This window comes from Ornithorhynchus anatinus, chromosome 1 (assembly GCF_004115215.2).
Source record: "Ornithorhynchus anatinus isolate Pmale09 chromosome 1, mOrnAna1.pri.v4, whole genome shotgun sequence".
Classification (NCBI taxonomy): Eukaryota; Metazoa; Chordata; class Mammalia; order Monotremata; family Ornithorhynchidae; genus Ornithorhynchus; species Ornithorhynchus anatinus.
In genome coordinates this window covers 176,016,598-176,038,426 of record NC_041728.1, presented here as the reverse complement: position 1 = coordinate 176,038,426, position 21,829 = coordinate 176,016,598, and the positions used below count along the sequence as shown (strand labels likewise).

At 42.0% G+C, this 21,829-nt stretch overlaps 1 protein-coding gene across 1 annotated transcript in view; it reads right to left on the bottom strand.

Moving 5' to 3' along the window:
- The window catches only part of CNTNAP5 (contactin associated protein family member 5), a 746,584-nt gene that overhangs the window by 404,327 nt on the left and 320,428 nt on the right, over positions 1 to 21,829 (bottom strand). Inside the window, exon 4 of the mRNA XM_029075794.2 lies at positions 6,012 to 6,159. Coding sequence (XP_028931627.1) covers positions 6,012 to 6,159 — 148 coding nt within the window. The remainder of the gene's footprint in view (positions 1 to 6,011; positions 6,160 to 21,829) is intronic.

The window sequence follows — 21,829 nt, the reverse complement described above, 5'->3', positions numbered from 1 at the left end:
CTCCCAGGCCCATGCTCCATCCACTAAGTCATGCTGTTTACAAGCTGAACCATACTATCGTTCTCACACACACTCACACACCCCCTTCCTCCCTATTCCTGACCCACTCCCCTGGGATGCTAATTTGTGTGTACTAAGAATCAGAACCTTAACCTACATCCTGTTCTTCCAAGTTTACTACCCAACATTTTCCTCTCAAGGTGGCTGAGGGGCTTCTTCCTCGAGTTAACTATCTCCCTCATCTTTTCCCAGACCCTCTCAATGAACTGTTGCATTCCAGGTAGACGCACAACCTAAGTATCTGGTACTTAATCCACTTAGCCTTTCCTCAAGAAGGGATAATGTTTTCACACTTCATTGTATCTCAACATGCAAAGCAATAAAAATAGAGATGCCTTTAGAGGCAGGCTGAACGTGGGGCCCAGAGAAGACCAGGTTTACAAGTGATAATGCATATGAGGCAAACAATTGCAGCTCTAGCCATGATTTGCCATGAGCCATTGCTAAGCTCCTACAGGGAGGTTAACCATAGTTCTCAAGAATCATTTCTGATAGAAAATTCAAGTTTGGGGTAGAACTTGCATGGAGCAAACCTTACATTAAGCAGCAACCATATGTTTAACCCAGAAGATCCTGATCCATATTTTCAGAATCAATGCCTACTAATCCACTTAAAAACCCTCCCCAAGAATACTGCTATCATCACACCTGTTTGAATGGCAGAGAATTAAATCCCTCACATTAGCTTTAAGAGCCATTGTGAGACATCCATGTAATTTCTTCAACCTTCCATTAGAATTGTCACATGGTCCCGGTGATCAGTTCTGCACCTGGTGCATTTTGAAGGCTTAATACTTGTTACACAATAAGATTGACTGAAGAGGGATGTGGAGAATATGAAAGAGACACTGAAGGAAAGAAAAAAAAGGAATCATGAAAATGCTAGAAAGATTATTTGAGATTGGGACATGAAATGATTTGTTTAGAGGATAACTTGAGGAATAGCATAATGTTACTAACTGTCAATCTCTTGTGGAATAGGGAATATGTCTGATACAATTATCTGGTACTTATGCTGATGCTTGGCACATAGTAAACGAGCCATAGTGAATATTTTGATCTAAGATGGCACAAGTCATTTAACTTTTCAGTGCCTCAGCTTCCTCATCTGTTAAATGGGATTAAATGCCCTTTCTCTCTCCTCCTTGGAATATAGTAGCAGTAGTCTCACAAGCCTGCAACCTTGATGTCATCCTTAACTCCACTTTCTCATTCACCCCACATAGTCAATCGTCACCCAAACCTGCCGGTCTCACCTTCACAACTTTGCCAAGATCCACCCTTTTCTCTCCTCTTAAAATGCTACCACATTAGTACAATCACTCATCATAACCCGACTGGATTACTGCATCAGCCTCCTTTCTGACCTCCCAACCTCCTGTCTCTTCCCACTTCAGTCTATACTTCACTCCACTGCCCGGATCGTCTTTCTACAGAAACGCTCTGGGCATGTCACTCCCCTACTCAAAAATCTCCAGCAGTTGCCTATCAACATCCGTATCAAACAAAAACTCCTCGCTATTGGCTTCACAGCTGTCCATCACCTTGCCCCTACTTACCTTACCTCCCTTCTCTCCTTCTATATCCCAGCCCGCACATTCCGCTCCTCCGGCGCTAACATCCTCACTGTGCATCATTCTCGCCTGTCCCACTGTCGAACCCTGGCCCACGTCCCACTCTGACCTGGAATGCCCTCCCTCCTCACCTCCGCCAAACTAGCACACTTCCCTCCTTCAAAGCCCTACATAGAGCTCACCTCCTCCAGGAGGCCTTCCCAGACAGAGCCCCCCTTTTCCTCTGCTCCTCCTCTCCCACCCAATTGACCCAACTTCTTCCCTCTGCTCTGTCCCCCTCCCACCTCAAAACACTTGTGTATACATGTATATATTCATTATTCTATTTATTGTATTATTTTTTAAATAGTATTTATTGAGTGCTTACTATGTGCAGAGCACTGTACTAAGCGCTTGGAATGTACAAATCGGTAACAGATAGAGACAGTCCTTGCCCTTTGATGGGCTTACAGTCTAATCAGGGGAGACGGACAGAAAAGAACAATAGCAATAAAGAGAATTATGTGTGTATATCTATAATTCCTTTCATTTATATTGATACTATTGATGCCTATTTACTTGTTTTGATGTCTGTCTCCCCACTTCTAGACTGTGAGCCCATTGTTCGGCAGGGATTATCCCTATATGTTGCTGAACTGTACTTTCCAAATGCTTACTGCACACAGTAAGCACTCAATAAATAGGATTGAATGAATGAACAGTAGAAGTTATAGTCATAGTAGAAGCAGCAGTAGTAATGACAGTAGTAGTAGGGAAGCAGTGAAGCCCAGGGCTGGGAGCAGAGGACAGAAGTTCTAATTCTGATTCCACCACTTGTTTGCTGTATGACCTTGGGCAGGTCACTTCACTTCTCTGTGCCTCAGTTCCCTCATCTGCAAAATGGGGAATCAATATGCTTTCTCCTGTCTACTTAGACTGTGAGCTCCATGTGACACCTGATTATCTTTTGTCTACCCCAGAGCTTAGTACACTGCTTGACACATTGGAGATGCTTAAAAAATACCACTATCATCAATATTATTATAATTAATAATGTTGGTATTTATTAAGCGCTTACTATGTGCCGAGCACTGTTCTAAGCGCTGGGGTAGACACAGGGGAATCAGGTTGTCCCACGTGGGGCTCACAGTCTTAATCCCCATTTTACAGATGAGGGAACTGAGGTACTGAGAAGTTAAGTGACTTGCCCACACTCACACAGCCGACAAGTGGCAGAGCTGGGATTCGAACTCATGAGCCCTGACTCCAAAGCCCGTGCTCTTTCCACTGAGCCACGCTGCTTCTCCATAATTGATAGTAGTCATAGCAGTACTAGTAATAATTATAATAGTGCTAGTAGTAATGGCTTTTGTTGAGTGCCCAGTAGGTGATGTCTATGTAATATGTAAATATCTTCATTCAATCGTATTTATTGAGCACTTACTATGTGCAGAGCACTGTACTAAGCTCTTGGAATGTACAATTCGGCAACAGATAGAGACAATCCCTGCCCAACAATGGGCTCACAGTTTAAACCTGGGATGATATATTTTTGTAGCACATGAGAAGTTACAGTGTTTTTCACACTTAATTGCATTTCATAAAGGGAAGTAGAAAAGAAGCAAGTGTCACATTTCCTGCCCACAAAGAGCTTACTCTCTAAAATGAAATAGATATAGTACTTGGTAAGTGCTTACTGTGTGCCAGACAAGTGCTGGGATTGATACAAGATTATCAGATTGGACACAGCTCCTGTCCCACATCATCATCATCATCATCATCATCAGAAGAAGAAGAAGAATAGTACTTGTTAAATGTCAGGCACTGTTCTAAGTTCTAGGGTAGATACAAGATAATTGGGTTGGACACAATCCCTTTCCCACATAGCGCTCACAGTTTTAAGCCCCATTTTGCAGATGTGAGAACTGAGGCACAGAGAAGTTAAGTGATTTGTCCAAGGTCAAAAAGCAGACAAGTGGTGGAATCAGGGTTAGAACCCATGACTTTCTGACTCCCAGGCCACTGCTCTATCCACTAGGCCATCCTGCTTCTCTAAGATGTCTGGTATTTTGATGTCTTCTCTTAGATGTCTGATATTTTTATTTTAGGTGCCAAGCCTTCCTCTTCCTAGGTTTCTGCTCAGTGCTCTGAGCACAGTAAGCACTCAAAAAATACAATTGAATAAATTAATCAATCAATCATTTTTATTGAGTGCTGTTGTGCAGAGCACCGTACTAAGCACTTGGGAGTGTAAAATACATCAGAGTTGGTAGACGTGTTCTCTGCCCACAACGAGCTTACAGTCTAAAGGGGAAAACAGACATTAATATAAATTTTAAAAAATTACGGCTATGTACACAAGTACTGTGAGCTTGAGGGACAGATGAATAGAGGGTGAAAAATCTAAGGTGATGCAGAATGTAGTGGGAGAATAGGAGCGGAGGAAATGAGGGAAGGCTAGGACTTTTGAAGGAGATGTGCTATTAATAAGGGACTGGACGTGGGGCATGCGATTGTCTGTCAGATATGAGGAGGGAGGATATTCTCTGTCTGAGTCAGGATATGGGAGAGAGAATAGCGGTGATGTAGATGGGACTGAGGAACAGTGAGTAAGTTAGCATTAGAAGAGTTAAGTATGCGGGTTGGGTTGTAGTGAGAGAGCAGCAAGGTGAGGTAGGATGGGGAAAAGTGATTGAGTGTTTTAAAGCCTTTGGTAAGAAGTTTCTGTTTCCTGCAGAGGTGGATGGGCAACCACTGAAGGTCCCGGAGGAATGGGGATATGTGGACTGAAGAGTTCTGCAGAAAAATGATCCAGGAGGCAAAGCAAAGTATTGACTGGGGAGGGGTGAGACTAGAGGCAGGGAGATGAGCAGGGAGGAGGATGCAGTAGACAAGGTGGGATTGGAGAAGGGTTTGTATTAGCATGGGAGCAGTGTGGAGGGAGAGGAAAGGGTGGATTTTAGCAGTGTTATGAAGGTAGAACCGACAAGATTTGCTTCAGCCAATTTCAGAGCAAACTTGGAGAATCCCTGGCTCTAACCAAAAAAAAATCCTTATTCATTACACTGTGGACCTGCTTCTACATAGATTATGTTTCCTGCAACTGAGTGTTTGTTTTGTGAGATTTTTTTTACAACATTTGTTATATGCACTTACTCTGCTCCAAGCACTGTACTAAGCATTGGGACAGATATAAGTTAATCAGGTTGGACACAGTCCATGTCCCACCAAGGGCTCACAGTCTTAGTCTTCATTTTACCTATGAGATAACTGGAGCACAGAGAAGTTAAGTGACTTGCCCAATGTCACCCAGTAGATAAGCAGGATGGTCTAGTGGGTAAAGCAGTGGCCTGGGAGTCAGAAGGTCATGGGTTCTAATCTTGGTTCCACCATTTGTCTGCTGTGAGACCCTGGGCCAGTCACTTAACTTCTCTGTGCCTCAGTTACTTCATCTGTAAAATGGATATTAAGACTGTGTGCCCACATGGGACAACCTGATTATGTTTTATCAATCCCAGCACTTAGAACAGTGCTTTGTGCATAGTAAGTACTGAACAAATACCATCATTAGGGAAGCAGTGTTCCTCAGCAGATAGAGCATGGGCTTGGGAGTCAGAAGGTCATGGGTTTTAATTCCGGCTCCACCACTTGTCTGCTTGGTGACCTTGGACAAGTTACTTCACTTCTCCACACCTCAGTTACCTCATCTGGAGAATGGGGATTGAGACTGTGAGCCCCATGTGGGACAGGGATTGTGTCCAACCTGATTTGCTTGTATCCACCCTAGCAATTGGTACAGTGCCTGGCACATAGTAAGCACTTAACGAATACCTCTGTCATTATTATTATTAACTAGGCCATGGTGTTTCTCAAGTTTTCTCCAAGTGTTTTCACTCATTACCCCAGACCAACGTCTCTTCCTCAGTGCTGTTCATTCAAGTCTCTCAAATGAACTGAATTGGAACTGGAGTGAATGGGACTGCAAGTTGCCCATCCACCTCTGCGAAAAACAAAAACTCCTCATCCTTGGCTTCTCAGCTCTCCATCACCTTCCTCACTCCTATCACACCTCGCTTCTGTCCCTCTACAACCCAGCCCATACACTCTGCTCCTCTGGTGCTGCTAACCTTCTCACTGTGCCTCGATCCTGTATATCTAGACTATCCTGCCCTAGAATGTAAGCTCGTGGGCAGGGAATGTGTCTGTTTATTGTTATATTGTACTCTTCCAATCACTTAGTACAATGCTCTGCACACAGTAAGTACTCAAGAAATATGATTGAATGAATGAATGAATGCAGGTAAGCAAGGGGTTGCTAATGTGGAGAAAAAATATTGAGAAACAGATGAATTGCCATTTGTTAAGTTCCCAGGTGAAAGGTTCCAGATAGGGACTTACTGTAAGAGCATCCATAGACCTCTATTCTCATGCCTATCTTTCCATTCGGATTCCATTCCAGAGGAACAAACCGTAGAAATCTTGCCTTCACGGAGTGCAGTAGTTTATGGGGCACGATGCTGTCAGCATTTGTGTTTCCTGTGAATGGCTGTAAAGGAAAGAGTTCTGGTTAGAAAAAGAGTCTTTACCAACCAGTCGTTCGCTGGTATTCATTGAGCACTTCCTATGTGCCGACTACTAAGAGCTTGGGAGAGTACAATACAACAGAGTTGGTAGACCCCGTGATGACGAGTCCCAAGAAACTTGAAAAGGAAGATTTCATTCTCACCCTTACGATACTGTACAAAAGGGGAAAGATTCCTTGAAACTATTTATTGGAAAAAAATAAGAGAAATTAAAATATTAAAAAGTAAGAACAGGTAAATGTTATTGAAGATGAGACTGATGCATTCTAATTTTGGCAAATTCAATCCTGGCTCTGAAGAGACCCAGACATATTTGATACCAATTACATGGTTTTAAATTAGTTCCTCTTTATCCTATCCAGCTATTTCATCTTGTTGCAAATGGAAAGGAAATATTTGGAGGGGAAAATCTGTACTGTTTTATAATACATAGCAAATAAATTAAAGAATTTATTGCAGGAATTGTTAAGTGCTTACTATGTGCCAAGCACTCTACTAAGCATTGGGGTAGATACAAGATACTCAAGGCATCTATAATCTCTACACCTCATGGGGCTCACAGTTTAAATACAAGGGAGAACCAGAAATGAATCCCCTTTTACTGATGAGGAAACTGAGGCTTGGATAAGTTAATAATAATGATAATCATTATTATTACTATTATAACTGTGGCATTTAAGTGCTTACTATGTGATGAGCACTGTAGTAAGCGGTAGAGTAGATACAAGATAATAAGGTAGGACACAGTCCAGCTCTCTCATGGAGCTCATGGTCTAAATAGGAGGGAGAACAAAAATTGGATCCTCATTTTACAGATGAGGGAACTGAGAATCAGAGAAGTTGATAACGATGATAATCATGAGAAGCAGCGTGGCTTAGTGGAAAGAGCACGGGCTTAGGAGTCAGAGCTTGTGGGGCCGGCTCTGGCACTTGTCAGCTGTGTGACCTTGGGCAAGCCACTTAACTTCTCTGTGCCTCAGTTACCTCATCTGTAAAATGGGGATGCAGACTGTGAGCCCCACGTGGAACAACTTGATTACCTTGCATCGACCCCAGTACTTAGAACAGTGCTTGGCACATAGTAAGTGCTTAAAAAATATGATTATTATTATTATTATTGTTATAATTGTGGTGCTATTTCAGGGGTTACTGTATGCCAACAACTGCACTAAGAACTGGGGTAGTCCCTATTCCATGCCTAAATAGGAGGGAGAGCATAAATTTGATCCCTATTTTACAGAGCAGGAAACTGAGGCACAGAGGAGTTAAGTCACTTGTCCAAAGTCACATTACAACCAAGTGGCAGAGCCAGAGATAGAACCCAGGTCTTCTGACTCCCATGCATGTATCTTTCCCATAGGCCACCTGATCAGCTTTTTCCATAATTACAAGATAAAGTGTATGCTTTTCTTTCAATCCCAAGAAAACGTGATTGGGTACAGTTCTTAAACCACAGGAAAACTGAGGTCATCAAGTAAGTTTACAGACTTGGATAAATGCTAATATCAAGCAACAGGAACTTCATAATCATAGAATCTAGGAGCGGATATTGAAATATTTAGGAATCTTCAATACTCAAACATATAACAAAATAAAGTTACACCTGGGATCTAAAGAATTCCTCATATATTTCAGATTAAATGAACTCCCTCCAAAGATTGCTTCAAGTGTTCAGGGAAATAAAGACTCCCAATATTATGTGTTTTCTTTTCATATTAATAAAATGATCAACATTATGAACAGAGGAGCATATGCCATAAGGAAAATGATCCCTCCTACCTTCGCAAGTACAAGTAATTCATTTCTGCTATGAATAGCTGTGTTCCTGAAGAGTAGCAGAATGGCCTAGGGGATAAAGTATAAGCCTGGTAGTCAGAGGACCTGGGTTCTAATTCTAGCTCCGCCACTTCTCTATGTAATAATGTTGGTATTTGTTAAGCGCTTACTATGTGCCGACCACTGTTCTAAGTGCTGGATGTGACCTTTGGCTGGTCGCTTGACTTCTCTGGGCCTCAGTTACCCCATTTGTAAAGTGAGAATCAAGACTGCGAGCCTCTTATGGGACATAGACTGTGTCCAACCTGATTATTTATGTCTACCCTACTGCTTAGTACAGTGCCTGGCACATAGTAAGCACTTAACAAATATCATAAAAAATCCTCTTATGATAGTGGGAATTCATAGTAAAGTAACCATGGATTCAGTGGAAATTAATGGTAGATTGTAGTGTAGCAAACATAGATTCTGGATCAAAGATCAGTTTCTACATAAATTCTCATATTATTGTTTTGCCCACCACTAGCAGAATTGTTCATACCCTTGCTTCTTGCTGCTATTTTACTATAATAAATAATGTAACTTTGCAAAAACACAAAGAAACCCAGAGTCCTCTAAGGAACAGAACAACCAGATGGAAGAAGTAGCTCTGATGCAGAACAGCATCAATCAATCAACAACCAGGAGTATGTTTATTGCTCACTTAACTGGGGGTTGAAGTCCAAACTCTTCTAGACTGTAGTCTCCTTATGGGCTGGGAATGCGTCCACCAACTCTCTTATATTGTACTCTCTCAATCGCTTAGTACAGTGCTCTGAGCACAGTAAGCACTCAATAAATGCTACCAATTGTTTGATTGTACAACACTCCTAAGCGCTTGGGAGAACGTTCTAGGTTCAGTAGACATGATAACACATTGACTAACACCATCCACATCAATCAATCAATGGCATTTATTGAGCACTTACTTTTTGCATAGCACTATACTAAGCCTTGGGAGAGTACAATATATTTTACAGATAATGTAACTGAGGCACAGTGAAGTTAAGTGCTTTGTCCAAGGTCACACAGCGGACAAGTGGAGGAGCTGGAATTAGAAACCAGATTCTTCTGATTTCCAGGCCTGTTTTAATAATAATAATATTTGTATTTGTTAAGCGCTTACTATGTGCAGAGCACTGTTCTAAGCAATGGGGTAGATACAGGGTCATCAGGTTGTCCCACGTGAGGCTTACAGTTAATCCCCATTTTACAGATGAGGGAACTGAGGCACAGAGAAGTTAAGTGACTTGCCCACAGTCATACAGCTGACAAGTGGCAGAGCCAGTATTCGAACTCATGACCTCGGACTCCCAAGCCCGTGCTCTTTCCACTGAGCCACGCTGCTTCTCATTACATTGCTTCTCTACTTGGCCAACTTGAAGATTGTGCTGTCTCCATAAACACCTTGTGTCATCATACACGATACAGAAATTATTATGCCATAACAGATCATCCAGTTCTCTGCTTATCCAATGATGGTACTTAATGTCTGTGGTTAACAATTCATTTGTTAACCTGCTCTCCCTCCCCATTAGACTATAAGCTCCATAGGGACAGAGCCTGCGCTCGTGTTTATTGTATTTACCCCAGTCCTTAGTACAGTGCTTGGAAAGTAGTAAGTGCTGAGTAAATAGCAAGCACTTAATAAATACGATTGACTGACTGACTGAATGAATAAATATAATGATTACCAATGGCCTCTAATTCCAAAGCTTTATATGTAAACACTTCTGTCTTTATTTTACTTCCTGATTTTAGGGTAGATTTTCTCATTATTAATGGCTGAAAGGAAGTCCCATTTCACTCTGTTCTGGAAGCAGGAGCTGGAGTTGTGGACTGAAATGATTCAGAGCATCATTACTTGCTCCATTTACACTGAGTGATTTCTGAGAAAGAAATGCAAATCTCTAAAAGTACAGAAGGAACAAATCCCAAATTCCTCCAGCGTCACTCCACTTATAGGAAGCAGGGAGCGGTAGCGGCTCAGCTTCCGTGTCAGTTGTGTGACTTTGGGCGTCACATCACTTCTCTGTGTCTCAGTTACCTCATCTGTAAAGTGGGGATTAAGACTGTGAGCCCCAAGTGGGACAATCTGATTACCTTGTACCTACCCCAGCGCTTAGAACAGTGTCTATTGTATATATGTGTATAGTGTGTATATTTGTACATATTTATTATTCTATTAATTGTATTAATGCTGTGTATTTATCTATAATTATATTTATTTGCATTGGTGCTACTGATACCTGTCCATTTGTTTTGTTTTGTTGTCTGTCTCCCCCCTTCCAGACTGTGAGCCTGTTGTTGGGTAGGGATTCTCTCTATCTGTTGCCAAATTGTACTTTCCAAGTGCTTAGTAGAGAGCTCTGCACACAGTAAGCGCTCAATAAATGCTATTGAATGAATAAATGAATGAACAGTTCTTAGCACATAGTAAGCACTTAACGAACACTATCATCATTATCTAGAGGGGGAGACAGACATCAGTATGAATCAAGGATTTATCCTTATTTATTTATCCCTGATTCCCGTGGGGCTGAGGGGGGGGGGGTGAATGAAGATAGAAATCCAAGTGCAAGAGCTGTGCAGGAAGGAATGGGAGAAGAGGAGAGGAGGACTTAATCAGGGAAGGCCTCTTACAGGAGGTTTGCCCTCAGTGAGGCTTTGAAGGTGGGGAGAGTAATCGTCTGTCAGATATAAAGAGGGAGGGCATTACAGTCCAGAGGCAGGATGTGGGTGAGAGGTAGGTGGTGAGGTAGACTAGATGGAGGTACAGTAAGTAGGTTGGTTTAGAGGAGTGAAGTGTGCAGGCTGGGTTGTAGTAGGAAATTAGTGAGGTAAGATATGAGAGAGCCAAGTGATCGAGTGCTTAAAGCTTATGGTAAGAAGGTTTTATGCAGAGGTAGGTGGGTAACTATTGGAGGATGTTTGAGGAGTGGGGAAATATGGATGGAATGCTTTTGTAGAAAAATGATCTGGGTGTCAGAGTGAATTGTGGACTGGAGTAGGGAGAGATAGAAAGCAGGGTGTTCAGCAAGGAGGCTGGTATGGTAATCAAGCTGAGATAGGATAAGTGCTTGGAGCAAAGTATAACACAAGGTTGTGGGCTTGTGAGACAGGAAGGATGGTGGTGTTGTCTACCAATCATAGATATCGAGCACTAAATATGTTCAGAGCGCTGTACTCAGCACTTGGGAGAGTATAATTTAGCATAGTTGGTAGACATTCCCTGCTCACATTAAGTTTACAGTCTAGAGAGGGAGACAGACATTGATATAAACTACAGATATGCACATAAATTCTGTGGGGCTGAGGGAGAGATTAAAAAAAGGAAGCAAATCCAAATGTAAAGTCCAAATCCCTTAGACTGTGAACACCTTATAATAATAATAATAGTATTTGCTAAGCGCTTACTATTTGTCAGGCCCTCTTCTAAATGCTGGGGTAGATACAATAATCAGATTGGACACAGTCTCTGTCCCAGGTAGGGCAGACAGTCTTAATCCCCATTTTATAGATGAGGTAACTGGGGTACAGAGACATTAAGTGACTTACCCAAGTTCACAGAGTAGCCAGATGGTGGAGCTGGGATTAGAACCCAGGTCCTTCTGATTCCCAGACCCGGGAACAATGGGAATGTGCTTGAGCAGATGGTATTGTATCCACCCAGCTCATAGAACAGGGTTTGGCACATAGTAAGAACCTACCAAATACCATAGTTTTCTATGATGACACAGGGATCCAATCCATAACACTAAAATCCTTTGAGTACTCTAGTATCTGCAATTCTTTTGCCCCATGTTTGCCCTTGGCTTGTGAGACTTCTTAAATGGCCTCCATTTTTGAGCTGCACACAGGGTTCTTTGTGGTGAAGAGCCAATGAAGAAGAGTTCTTCCCCCATCATTTCTTTAGGAATCTAGAAAAATCACATTTCTGACAAGCTGAAGAATTAGGACTTAGTTTTTCCCCAGAGGTAGATAAAGAGTCATCATTTCTTTTAGTTTATCCTCTGGGGCTCTGCCCAGGCTATTTCACAGGGAATCAAATGACAAATGATTCTATGGGTCCTTAAGGGAGACTTCTTCAAAGTCTAATATGCCTCCCTGTCAGAGAATCCTTTCTGATTTTCATCCCCAATTCTCCCTAACTTGATTTTTCACCATGATGCCCAGTTAGAACTCCCCAGTGCCAATCTATTCACTCTCCTTCCTCCTTGAGCTTGCTTTGGTCAAACTGAGCAGCCCTTGCAGCCATTGTGGCCTATCAGATCAACAGAGAGCAGAGGTTGTAATTTAAATTTATGTCTGTTTTCTCAGCTAGATTGTCAGCCTCCAGAGGAATCCGATCTATCAATGCCACTGAACCCTTCAAGCATTTAGTGCAGCCCACAAAAGGTGCTCAGTGGAGCAAATGAAAGCTCACCTCACTGCTCTCCTACTGCTGCCCGGCCTGCACACTTTGTTCCTCTGATGCTAACCTCCTCATTGTACCATGATCTCAATTATCTCACCTCCAACCTCTCACCCATGTCCTGCCTCTGCCCTGCAATGCCCTCCCTCCTCAAATCTGACGTTACCCTCCCAGCCTTCAAACTAATTGAAGGCACATCTCCTCCAAGAGACCTGCCCTGACTAAGCCCTTTTCCTTTTCTTCCACTCCCTTCTGTGTCTAATTTGCTTCCTTAATTCACTTATCCCTCTTAAAGCCCCACAGCACTTATGTCTTATCTTACGCCATTGAGTTCTTTCCAACCCATAACAACATCACTGACACATCTTTCCCAGAACGCTTCACTTTCCACCTGCAATTGTTTGGAGTGGATCCATAGAGTTTTCTTGGTAAAAATATAGAAATGGTTTACCATTGCCTCTTCCGTGCAGTAAACTGGAGTCTCTACCCTCGACTCTCTCCCATGCTGTTCCTGTCCAACATGGGTGAGTTTTGACTTGTAGCAGATTGCCTTCCACTCGCTAGCCACTGCCCAAGCTAGGAGTGGAATGGGTAGGCCTCTGCTTGAATGTCGTAGCTGAGTCTGGTAGAGAACTAGAAACTCTCCAGGTGTGACCTTGAGAGGAGAGCACTTATGTACTTCCTTGTGATTTATTTATTTATATTAATGCCTGTCTCCCCTTATATACTGTAAGCTCATTGTGGGCAGGGAATGTATCTGTTTATTGTTTTATTGTATTCTCCCAAGTGCTTAGTACAGTACTCTGCACACAGTAAACTCTTAATAAATACCATTTACTGACTGACTGACTCTAGATTCTAAGATTATTGTGGACAGGGAATGTGTCTGTTATAATGTTATACTGTACTCTCCCAAGCACTTCCCACAGGCCTGCACACGGTAAGTGCTCAATTAAACCCGATCGACTGACCCACTGTTTTCTATCCCTCCATTAAAATGATTCTTCACCTTCATTTAAGCAAATATTTCTAGGAACCATTTACTCCTTCTGTCTAGACAAAACCTGATATCCTCCCCTGGTCTCTCTAATTCAAGATCACAGTTTAGATTAACTTTGTCCCTAATCAGAATAGCCATGAAAGGATCTGTGTAAATTCCCACATTGCTATTTGAATTATACGTGTGATGTTGTGATATTCGCTTGGAGCTCTGGCACTTCAATACGCATAGATTACATATACATAAATTAGGACTCTATGTCCGTGCTTTATGTATATTGCATTATACGTACTGCACTGGACACATAAAAATTAAACATTTAAGAATATATGCAAACATTATAATAAATAAGTGCCATTTAACTGCCCTATTTTGAGAACGGTTTGTTGCCCAAAGCCCTTTTCTAAAACCCTCTACACTCCAACAAGCCTTCCTTCCCATTAAATTTCTCAGTACCTCTATCAACCCTGGAGCCACCTCCAGCACGAGTGCATTCATTTAAAGCCATCCTCAGCATGTGGACATAGATCCTTCACTATTCATTCAATTACTTATCCTGTGACCATTATTTGAAAATGTGTTTATGTCTGTGTCCCCCATTAGAGGCTAAGATCTTTGTGGGCAGGGATCGAGCTTTATACCCAGGGCATAGTTACATAGTGCTTAGTACAGTGTGTTGTAATCAGAGTGCATTCAATAAAATTGCTATTACTATTTCTGCTACTAATGCTAAAATACAGTGCTCTTGCACACAGTAAGGACTCAAAAAATATGACTGAATGAATAAATGAATTACTACTATTTCTACCACTATTACAACTCTTACTTCTAACAGACAACAATCCTATTTACTGATCGCCTCCTGTGTGCTGAGCACTGTACTGAACATTCGGGAGAGTATCATTCCACCCTATACAGACATATCCCCTGCCCACAACAAGCTTAGAGTCTAGAGGGACTATAATCTCTATAATCAATATATCTGTTCCCGAATTGTCCATTCCAAGCACTTAGTACAGTGCTCTGCAAATAGTAAGTGCTCAATAAATAATATTGAATGAATTAATTAATATAAAAATAATAATGATGGTATTTGTTAAGTGCTTACTATGAGCCAGACACTCTTCTAAGCCCTGGGGTAGCTACAAGAGAATTAGGTTGGACACAGTCCCTGTCCCACAGGGGGCCTACAGTCTTAATCCCCATTTTGTAGATATGGGAACAAAGGCACAGAGAGGTGAAGTTACTTGCCCAGGCTCACAAAGCAGACAAAGGGTGCATCTGGGATTAGAGCCCAGGTCCTTCTGACTCCTAGGCCTGTGTTCTAACCACTAGGCTAAGCTTCTTCCCCTGCTATTATTTCCTGTTTCCCTCTACTATTACTACAATTAACAATAATAATAATAATAATAATGATGGTGTCTGTTAAGCCCTTAGTCTGTGCCAAGCTTTGTTCTAAGCTCCAGGGTAGGTACAGTGTAATCAGGTTGTAATAATAATGTTAAGCACTTACTATTTGCAGAGCACTGTTCTAAGCACTGGGGGAATCAGGTTCCACGTGGGACTCACAATCTTACCCTTCATTTTACAGATGAGGTAACTGAGGGCCAGAGAAGTCAATTGACTTGCCCATAGTCACACAGCTGATCAGTGGCAGAGCCAGAATTAGAACCACGCTGCGGAGAAGCAGCATGGCTCAGTGGAAAGAGCACGGGCTTTGGAGTCAGGGCTCATGAGTTCGAATCCCAGCTCTGCCACTCGTCGGCTGTGTGACTGTGGGCAAGTCACTTAACTTCTCTGTGCCTCAGTTCCCTCATCTGTAAAATGGGGATGAAAACTGTGAGCCCCACGTGGGACAACCTGATTCCCCTATGTCTACCCCAGTGCTTAGAACAGTGCTCGGCACATAGTAAGCGCTTAACAAATACCAACATTATTATTATTATTATTATTAACCTACAACCTCCGACTCCCAAGCCCGCGCTCTTTCCACTGAGCCATGCCACTTCTCTAATTACAATTACCATTACAATACTATTAGGCAAAGTTATGATTACCAACCTGTAATCCTATCCATAATTTTTCATATTGAAAAACAATGTATAAACATGGGGGCAGTCTCCCAACATTGCTTTTCATTCATTATTTAAGCACAGCTGAGCTCTTCAGTGGCACTTAAAACACTAGCCTGGAAGAAAAAGATTGCACTGGACCATCTCATCAATCTCCTTTCCTCCACTCAGGTTGTTAACTAAACCCTTCCAACATTTCTGAGGAAGCAGGATTCACAATACCCCCTGGAAAATCAGTGAGTTCTTCCTATAAGCTAATCGAGATCTCTCTTGCTTCAGAGTCAGTTCCTTTCTTACTGTGATTTCTTCAATTTTTTATGGTATTTAAGTGCTTACTATGTGCCAGGCACTGTATTAATTGCTGGGGTACATTCACGCTAATCACGTTAGCTGTGATCTTGATAATGAACTTCTCCATCTACTCCATTGGTAGAGATCTAATCTACCAACTGTATTATATTGTCCAAGTGCTCAGCACAGTGCTCTGTACACAGTAAGCATTAATTCATTTCATTCAGTCAGTCGTATTTATTGAGTGCTCACTATATGCACAGCACTGTACTAAATGCTTGGAGTGTACAATTCGGCAAGGGATAGAAACAATCCCTACCCAACAATGGGCTCACAGTCTAAACGACCAATAGCACTGATTGACTGACTGATTGAGGGAGAACCTCTCACCCAGTCATAAAGATAAAGAAAACCACAATACTCCACACATATCCAACACTGAAAAATGTGTAATAAATCTATTCCATTTCAACAGCAGAGCATAGGCCTGGGAGTCAAAAGGACTTGGGTTCTAGTCCCAGCTCTTCCACTTGTCTGCTGTGTGACCTTGGGCAAGTCACTTCAGGTCTCTGTGCCTGGGGTTACGACTGCAAGCCCCATGTGGGACAGGAACTATGTCAAACATGATTACCTAGAATACCCCCAGCATTTAGAACAGTGCCTGGCACATAGTAAGCGCTCAGCCAATATCCCTTGTGCAGTCGAGTGAAAATTGATGTCTACTTATTTCGTTTTGTTTTGTTGTCTGTCTTCCCTCTTCTAGACCGTGAGCATATTGTTGGGTTGGGATTGTCTGTATTTGTTGCCAAATTGTACTTTCCAAGCGTTTAGTACAGTGCTCTGCACACAGTAAGCGCTCAATACATACAATTGAATAAATGACTATGTTCTGAATGTGGCTATGTAGGATGCATTGCTGATGACAATAATGGAACCTACCATTCCTGCTCACAGAAGAAGACTAAGAAAAACTCTTTAAACAATGAATCGATCACAATATTTATTCAGTGATTACTCTGTGGAGTGCACTGTACTATACATTTGGGAAAAGTCAATATAAGAGAGTTGGGAGACATGTTCACTGAGAACAAGGAGCTCTAGATAAATCAATTAATGGGATTTATTGAGCACTTACTATGTGCAGAGCAGTGTACTAAGTACTTGGGAAAATATAATACAGTACAGTTGGTAGATGTGATCCCTGCTTTCTAGAAACTTACAGTCTCCTGGGGCAGCCAGATGTTAAAGTAAAATGCAGATATTGCCTACAGATACTCCTGTAGACAGTAGTTCTTGACACACTGGAGGAGCTTAATACATCTTCTACACTGTGAGCCCATTGTTCGGTAGAGATTGTCTCTATTTGTTGCCAAATTGTATTTTCCAAGCATTAAGTACAGTGCTCTGTACACATTAAGCGCTCAGAATATGCGATTGAATGAATCAACACTACTAGTACTAGTACCACTATGTACCAAGCACTGTTCTCAACTCCAGGGTAGATACAAGGTAATTAGGTTGTCCCATGTGGGGCTCACAGTCTTCATCCCTATTTTACATATGAGGTAACTGAGGCACAGAGAAGGGAAGTGACTTCACCAAAGTCACTCAGCTGATAAGGGGCAGAGCCGGGATTAGATCCCACGACCTGTGACTCCCAAGCTTGTGCTCTTTCCACTAACTCACGCTGCTTCTCCAGTGGATTTGGCGGGGTTTGAACCTGGGGCCTCATACATGTAAACCATGTGCTTTACCACTGAGCTACATCCCTGCCATTATATAGAGCATCATACTCAGAGATGACATCAAAATTTCCTTCTGTTATATAACAATACTATGGTCATTTATGAAGTGCCAGCTATGTGCTAAGCACTGAGGTAGATTCACAATGATCAGATCTGACACAGTCCCCAATCCCCATGGGGCTCACAATCTATCTTTTCTCCATTTTAAAGATGGGAAGACTAGGTATAGAGAGATTCAATGACTTACCCAAGGTCATTCAATTGGCCATTAGCAAATGTGGGACTAGAACTCAGGTCTCCTAACTCCCTGCTCTGCACTCTTTCCACTAGGTTATACTACCGAATGTAGTGCTTGGACTAGAGTAGATAATAATCAAAAAAAGTTTATGGTATTTGCAAAGCACTTGCTATATACCAAGCACTATACTAGATATAGGATAATTAGCTCAGGCATAGTCCCTGATTCATTCATTTATTCAATTGTATTTATTGAGCATTTACTGTGTGCAAAGCCCTGTACTAAGCACTTGGGAGAGTACAATACAACAACAAACACATTCCTTACCCTCAGCGAGCTCAAAGTCTAAAGGGGGAGACAGACATTAATATACATATAGAGATAAATAAATAAATAAACAAACAAACAAACAAACAAACAAACAAATAAATAAATAAATAAATAAATAAATAAATAAATTGCAGATCTGTACCTGTGTGTTATGGGGATGGGAGGGAGGATGAATGAAGTGATCAATTCAGGGTGATGCAGAAGGGTGAAGAGAAGAGGGTTTAGTCAGGGAATACTACTTGGAGGAAATATGGGGCTTTTTGGAGGATTCATATGAGGCTCATAGTATGAATAGAGGGAGTAGGATCTAATCCCCATTTTACAGATGAGGAAACTGAGGCAAAGAGAAGGTCACACCCAGCAGGCAAGTAGTAGAGCTGGAATTATTCATTCAGTCAAATTTATTGAGCACTTTCTGTGCACAGACCACTGTATTAAGAGCTTGGGAGAGTATGTCACAACAATAAACAGACACATTCCCTGGCCACAACAAGCTCACAGCTAGATTAGAACCCAGACCCTCTGACTCCCAGGCCCATGATCTTCCCACTACCCTATGCTATTTCTCTACTTTTCTAGATGTTTGGTAAAAGCTGCTGTCCTGGTTGTAGGTCCTGGTAATAAAACAAATTTATATCAAAGGTACAAATTGTCATTTGTTATTTTATCTATTAAGATCAATCCATCCATTTTAAACTCTCTCTTGTGAGTTTCGCTGCCTTCATTTTATGATGTTAGTAAACTCTGTCGTTAACACCGATAACGTGTTTGTAATTTTCTTTCCTTGAGCTGAGAATCCCAACACTGACACTGGATTGAAGCAAAGGCAATATGGTGAACGGCTGGTGAAGTCTGAAATATCCGTTTCACAGCAAAATGTTCCAACTACCCTGAGAAAGCCAAAAGAAAAATCAAATCCTAGTTAGTCTCTTTACGAAAACAAACAGAATTATCCCATCTAATCTAGAAGTGAAAAAAAAACAGGGAGTGAAAATGTTAACACTAAATATCACTGCATCAAATTAAGGAGCAACCAGTAAATTGGGGCACAAAAATCCAGACTAGAAGAATGGAAGTAATTCCAAACTAAATAATAATGTTGGTATTTGTTAAGTGCTTACTATGTGCAGAGCACTGTTCTAAACGCTGGGGTAGATACAGGGTAATCCAGTTGTCCCTCGTGAGGCTCACAGTCTTAATCCCCATTTTACAGATGAGGTAACTGAGGCACAGAGAAGTTAAGTGACTTGCCCACAGTCACACAGCTGACAAGTGACAGACTTGGCTTTAAATAGACAAATCGGTTCAAAATTAATTTCCATGAGACTTCCAACTCCTATTAGCCACATTTTGACTGTAAGCTCCTTGTGGGCAGGGAACATGTCCACTAACTCTGTTGTATTGCACTTTCCCAAGTGCTTAGTACTGAGCTCTCCTCTAGACTGTATGCTCGTTGTGGGCAGGGAATGTGTCTGTTATGTTGTTATATTGTACTCTCCAAGGGTGCATGGCTCACAGTAAGACCTCACTAAATGATTGAATGAATGAATTAATAAGTGAATAATAATTGTAATTGTGGTATTTGTTAAGCACTGTGTATCAGGCCCTCTACTAAGCACACTGAGTTAGATATAAGATAATGGGGTTGAACACAGTCCCTGTCTCACATAAGGCTCATAATCTTAATCCCCATTTTCCAGATGAGGTAACTGAGGCCCAGAGAAATAAAAACTTGCTTAAGGTTTCACAGCAGAATGTATTATTCATTCATTATTTCATTCAATAGTATTTATTGAGCGCTTACTATGTGCAGAGCACTGTACTAAGCGCTTGGCATGAACAAGTCGGCAACAGATAGAGACAGTCCCTGCCGTTTGACGGGCTTACAGTCTAATCGGGGGAGATGGACAGACAAGAACAATGGCAATAAATAGAGTCGAGGGGAAGAACATCTCGTAAAAACAATGGCAACTAAATAGAATCAAGGTGATATACAATTCATTAACAAAATAAATAGGGTAATGAAAATATATACACTTGAGCGGGCAAGTACAGTGCTGTGGGGATGGGAAGGGAGAGGTGGAGGAGCAGAGGGAAAAGGGGAAAAAGGGGGTTTAGCTGCGGAGAGGTAAAGGGGGGGTGACAGAGGGAGTAGAGGGAGAAGAGGAGCTCAGTCTGGGAAGGCCTCTTGGAGGAGGTGAGTTTTAAGTAGGGTTTTGAAGAGGGGAAGAGAATAGTAGAGTAGGATTAGAACTCAGATCTTTCTGACTCCCAGGACTGTGCTCTATCCACTAAGCAATACTGCCTCTCTGTGCTATAACTACTATATGAGGATATATGTATATGGCCCTGGTGGCCTAATCTCATCCACCTAGCCCAACCAGCCTCAGTGTGGAAAAGAGAAAGATGAAAGAAGGATAAAACCGGGGTGACTGTTGGAAGAAGAGTCTCTGCTTCAAACAGTAACTCATCACCATTAACTTTAATCACCTTTCCCTCTTCTATCTCCTACCTACCTACCTACTGGAGGGGTCTAGACTGTAAACCTTTGGGGGGCAGGGAATGTCTTTATTATTATGTTGTACTCTCCCAATCATGTAGTACAATATTCTGTACACAGTAAGCACACAATAAATATGACTGAATTAATGAATACCTCACCTTGCTACTCTCCTACTACAGCCTAGCCTGCACATTTCACTCCTGTAATGCCAACATTCTCACTGTACCTCAATCTCATCCATCCCATCGCCAACCTCTTAACCACATCCTGCCTTTGGCCTGGAATACCTGTCCTTCTGGTATCTGACAATTACTCTCCCCCCTTCAAAACTTTATTGAAGGCACATCTCCTCCAAGACATCCTCCCTAAGCTCTCTTTTCCTCTTCTCCCATTCCCTTCTGCATCACCCTGAGTTGCCTCCTTTATTCATGGCCTCTCCCACCCCCCACAGCACTTATGCATTTATCTGTAATTGATTTATTTATATTAATGTCTGTCTCTCCCATCTAGACTGTAAGCTCGCTGTGGGCAAGGAATATATCTATTTATTGTTACAATGTACCCTCCGAGAACTTAATACTCGGCACACGGTAAGCATTCAATAAAGACGATTGACTGATGGGCTGATTGACTCGTTAGCAGCTTCATTTTTTCTCCATCTGAATGTAACCTACGCACTTACCCACTGGCCCATATGCTACTTGTGGTTATAGTCTCCTTTTTCCCTTTGGAATGCCACTGAATTAGTCCTGGATTTTAAATGTAACCAGTTCATTGATTCAGTTGTATTTACTGAGCACTTACTCTGTGCAGAGCACTGTACTAAGCACTTGGAAAGTACTATTCAACAATAAAGGGAGACAATTCCTGCCCACAATGGGCTTACAGTCTAGAATGGGGGAGGCAGACATCAAAACAAGTAAAAAGGCATCAATATAAATTAATAGAATTATAGATATGTACATGTATACACGAGAGCTGTGGGCCGGAGAGATGGGGGTAGAGCAAAGGGAGTGAGTCGGGGTAATACGGAGGGGAGGGGGAGTTGAGGAAAAGGGGGGCTTAGTCTGGGAAGGCCTCTTGGAGGAGGTGAGCCTTCAGGAGGGCTTTGAAGGGGGGAAGCGTGATTGGCAGATTTGAAGAGGGAGGGCATTCCAGGCCAGAGGTAGGATGTGAGCCAAGGGTTAACAGTGGGACAGGCAAGAACGAGGAAAAGTGAAGAGGT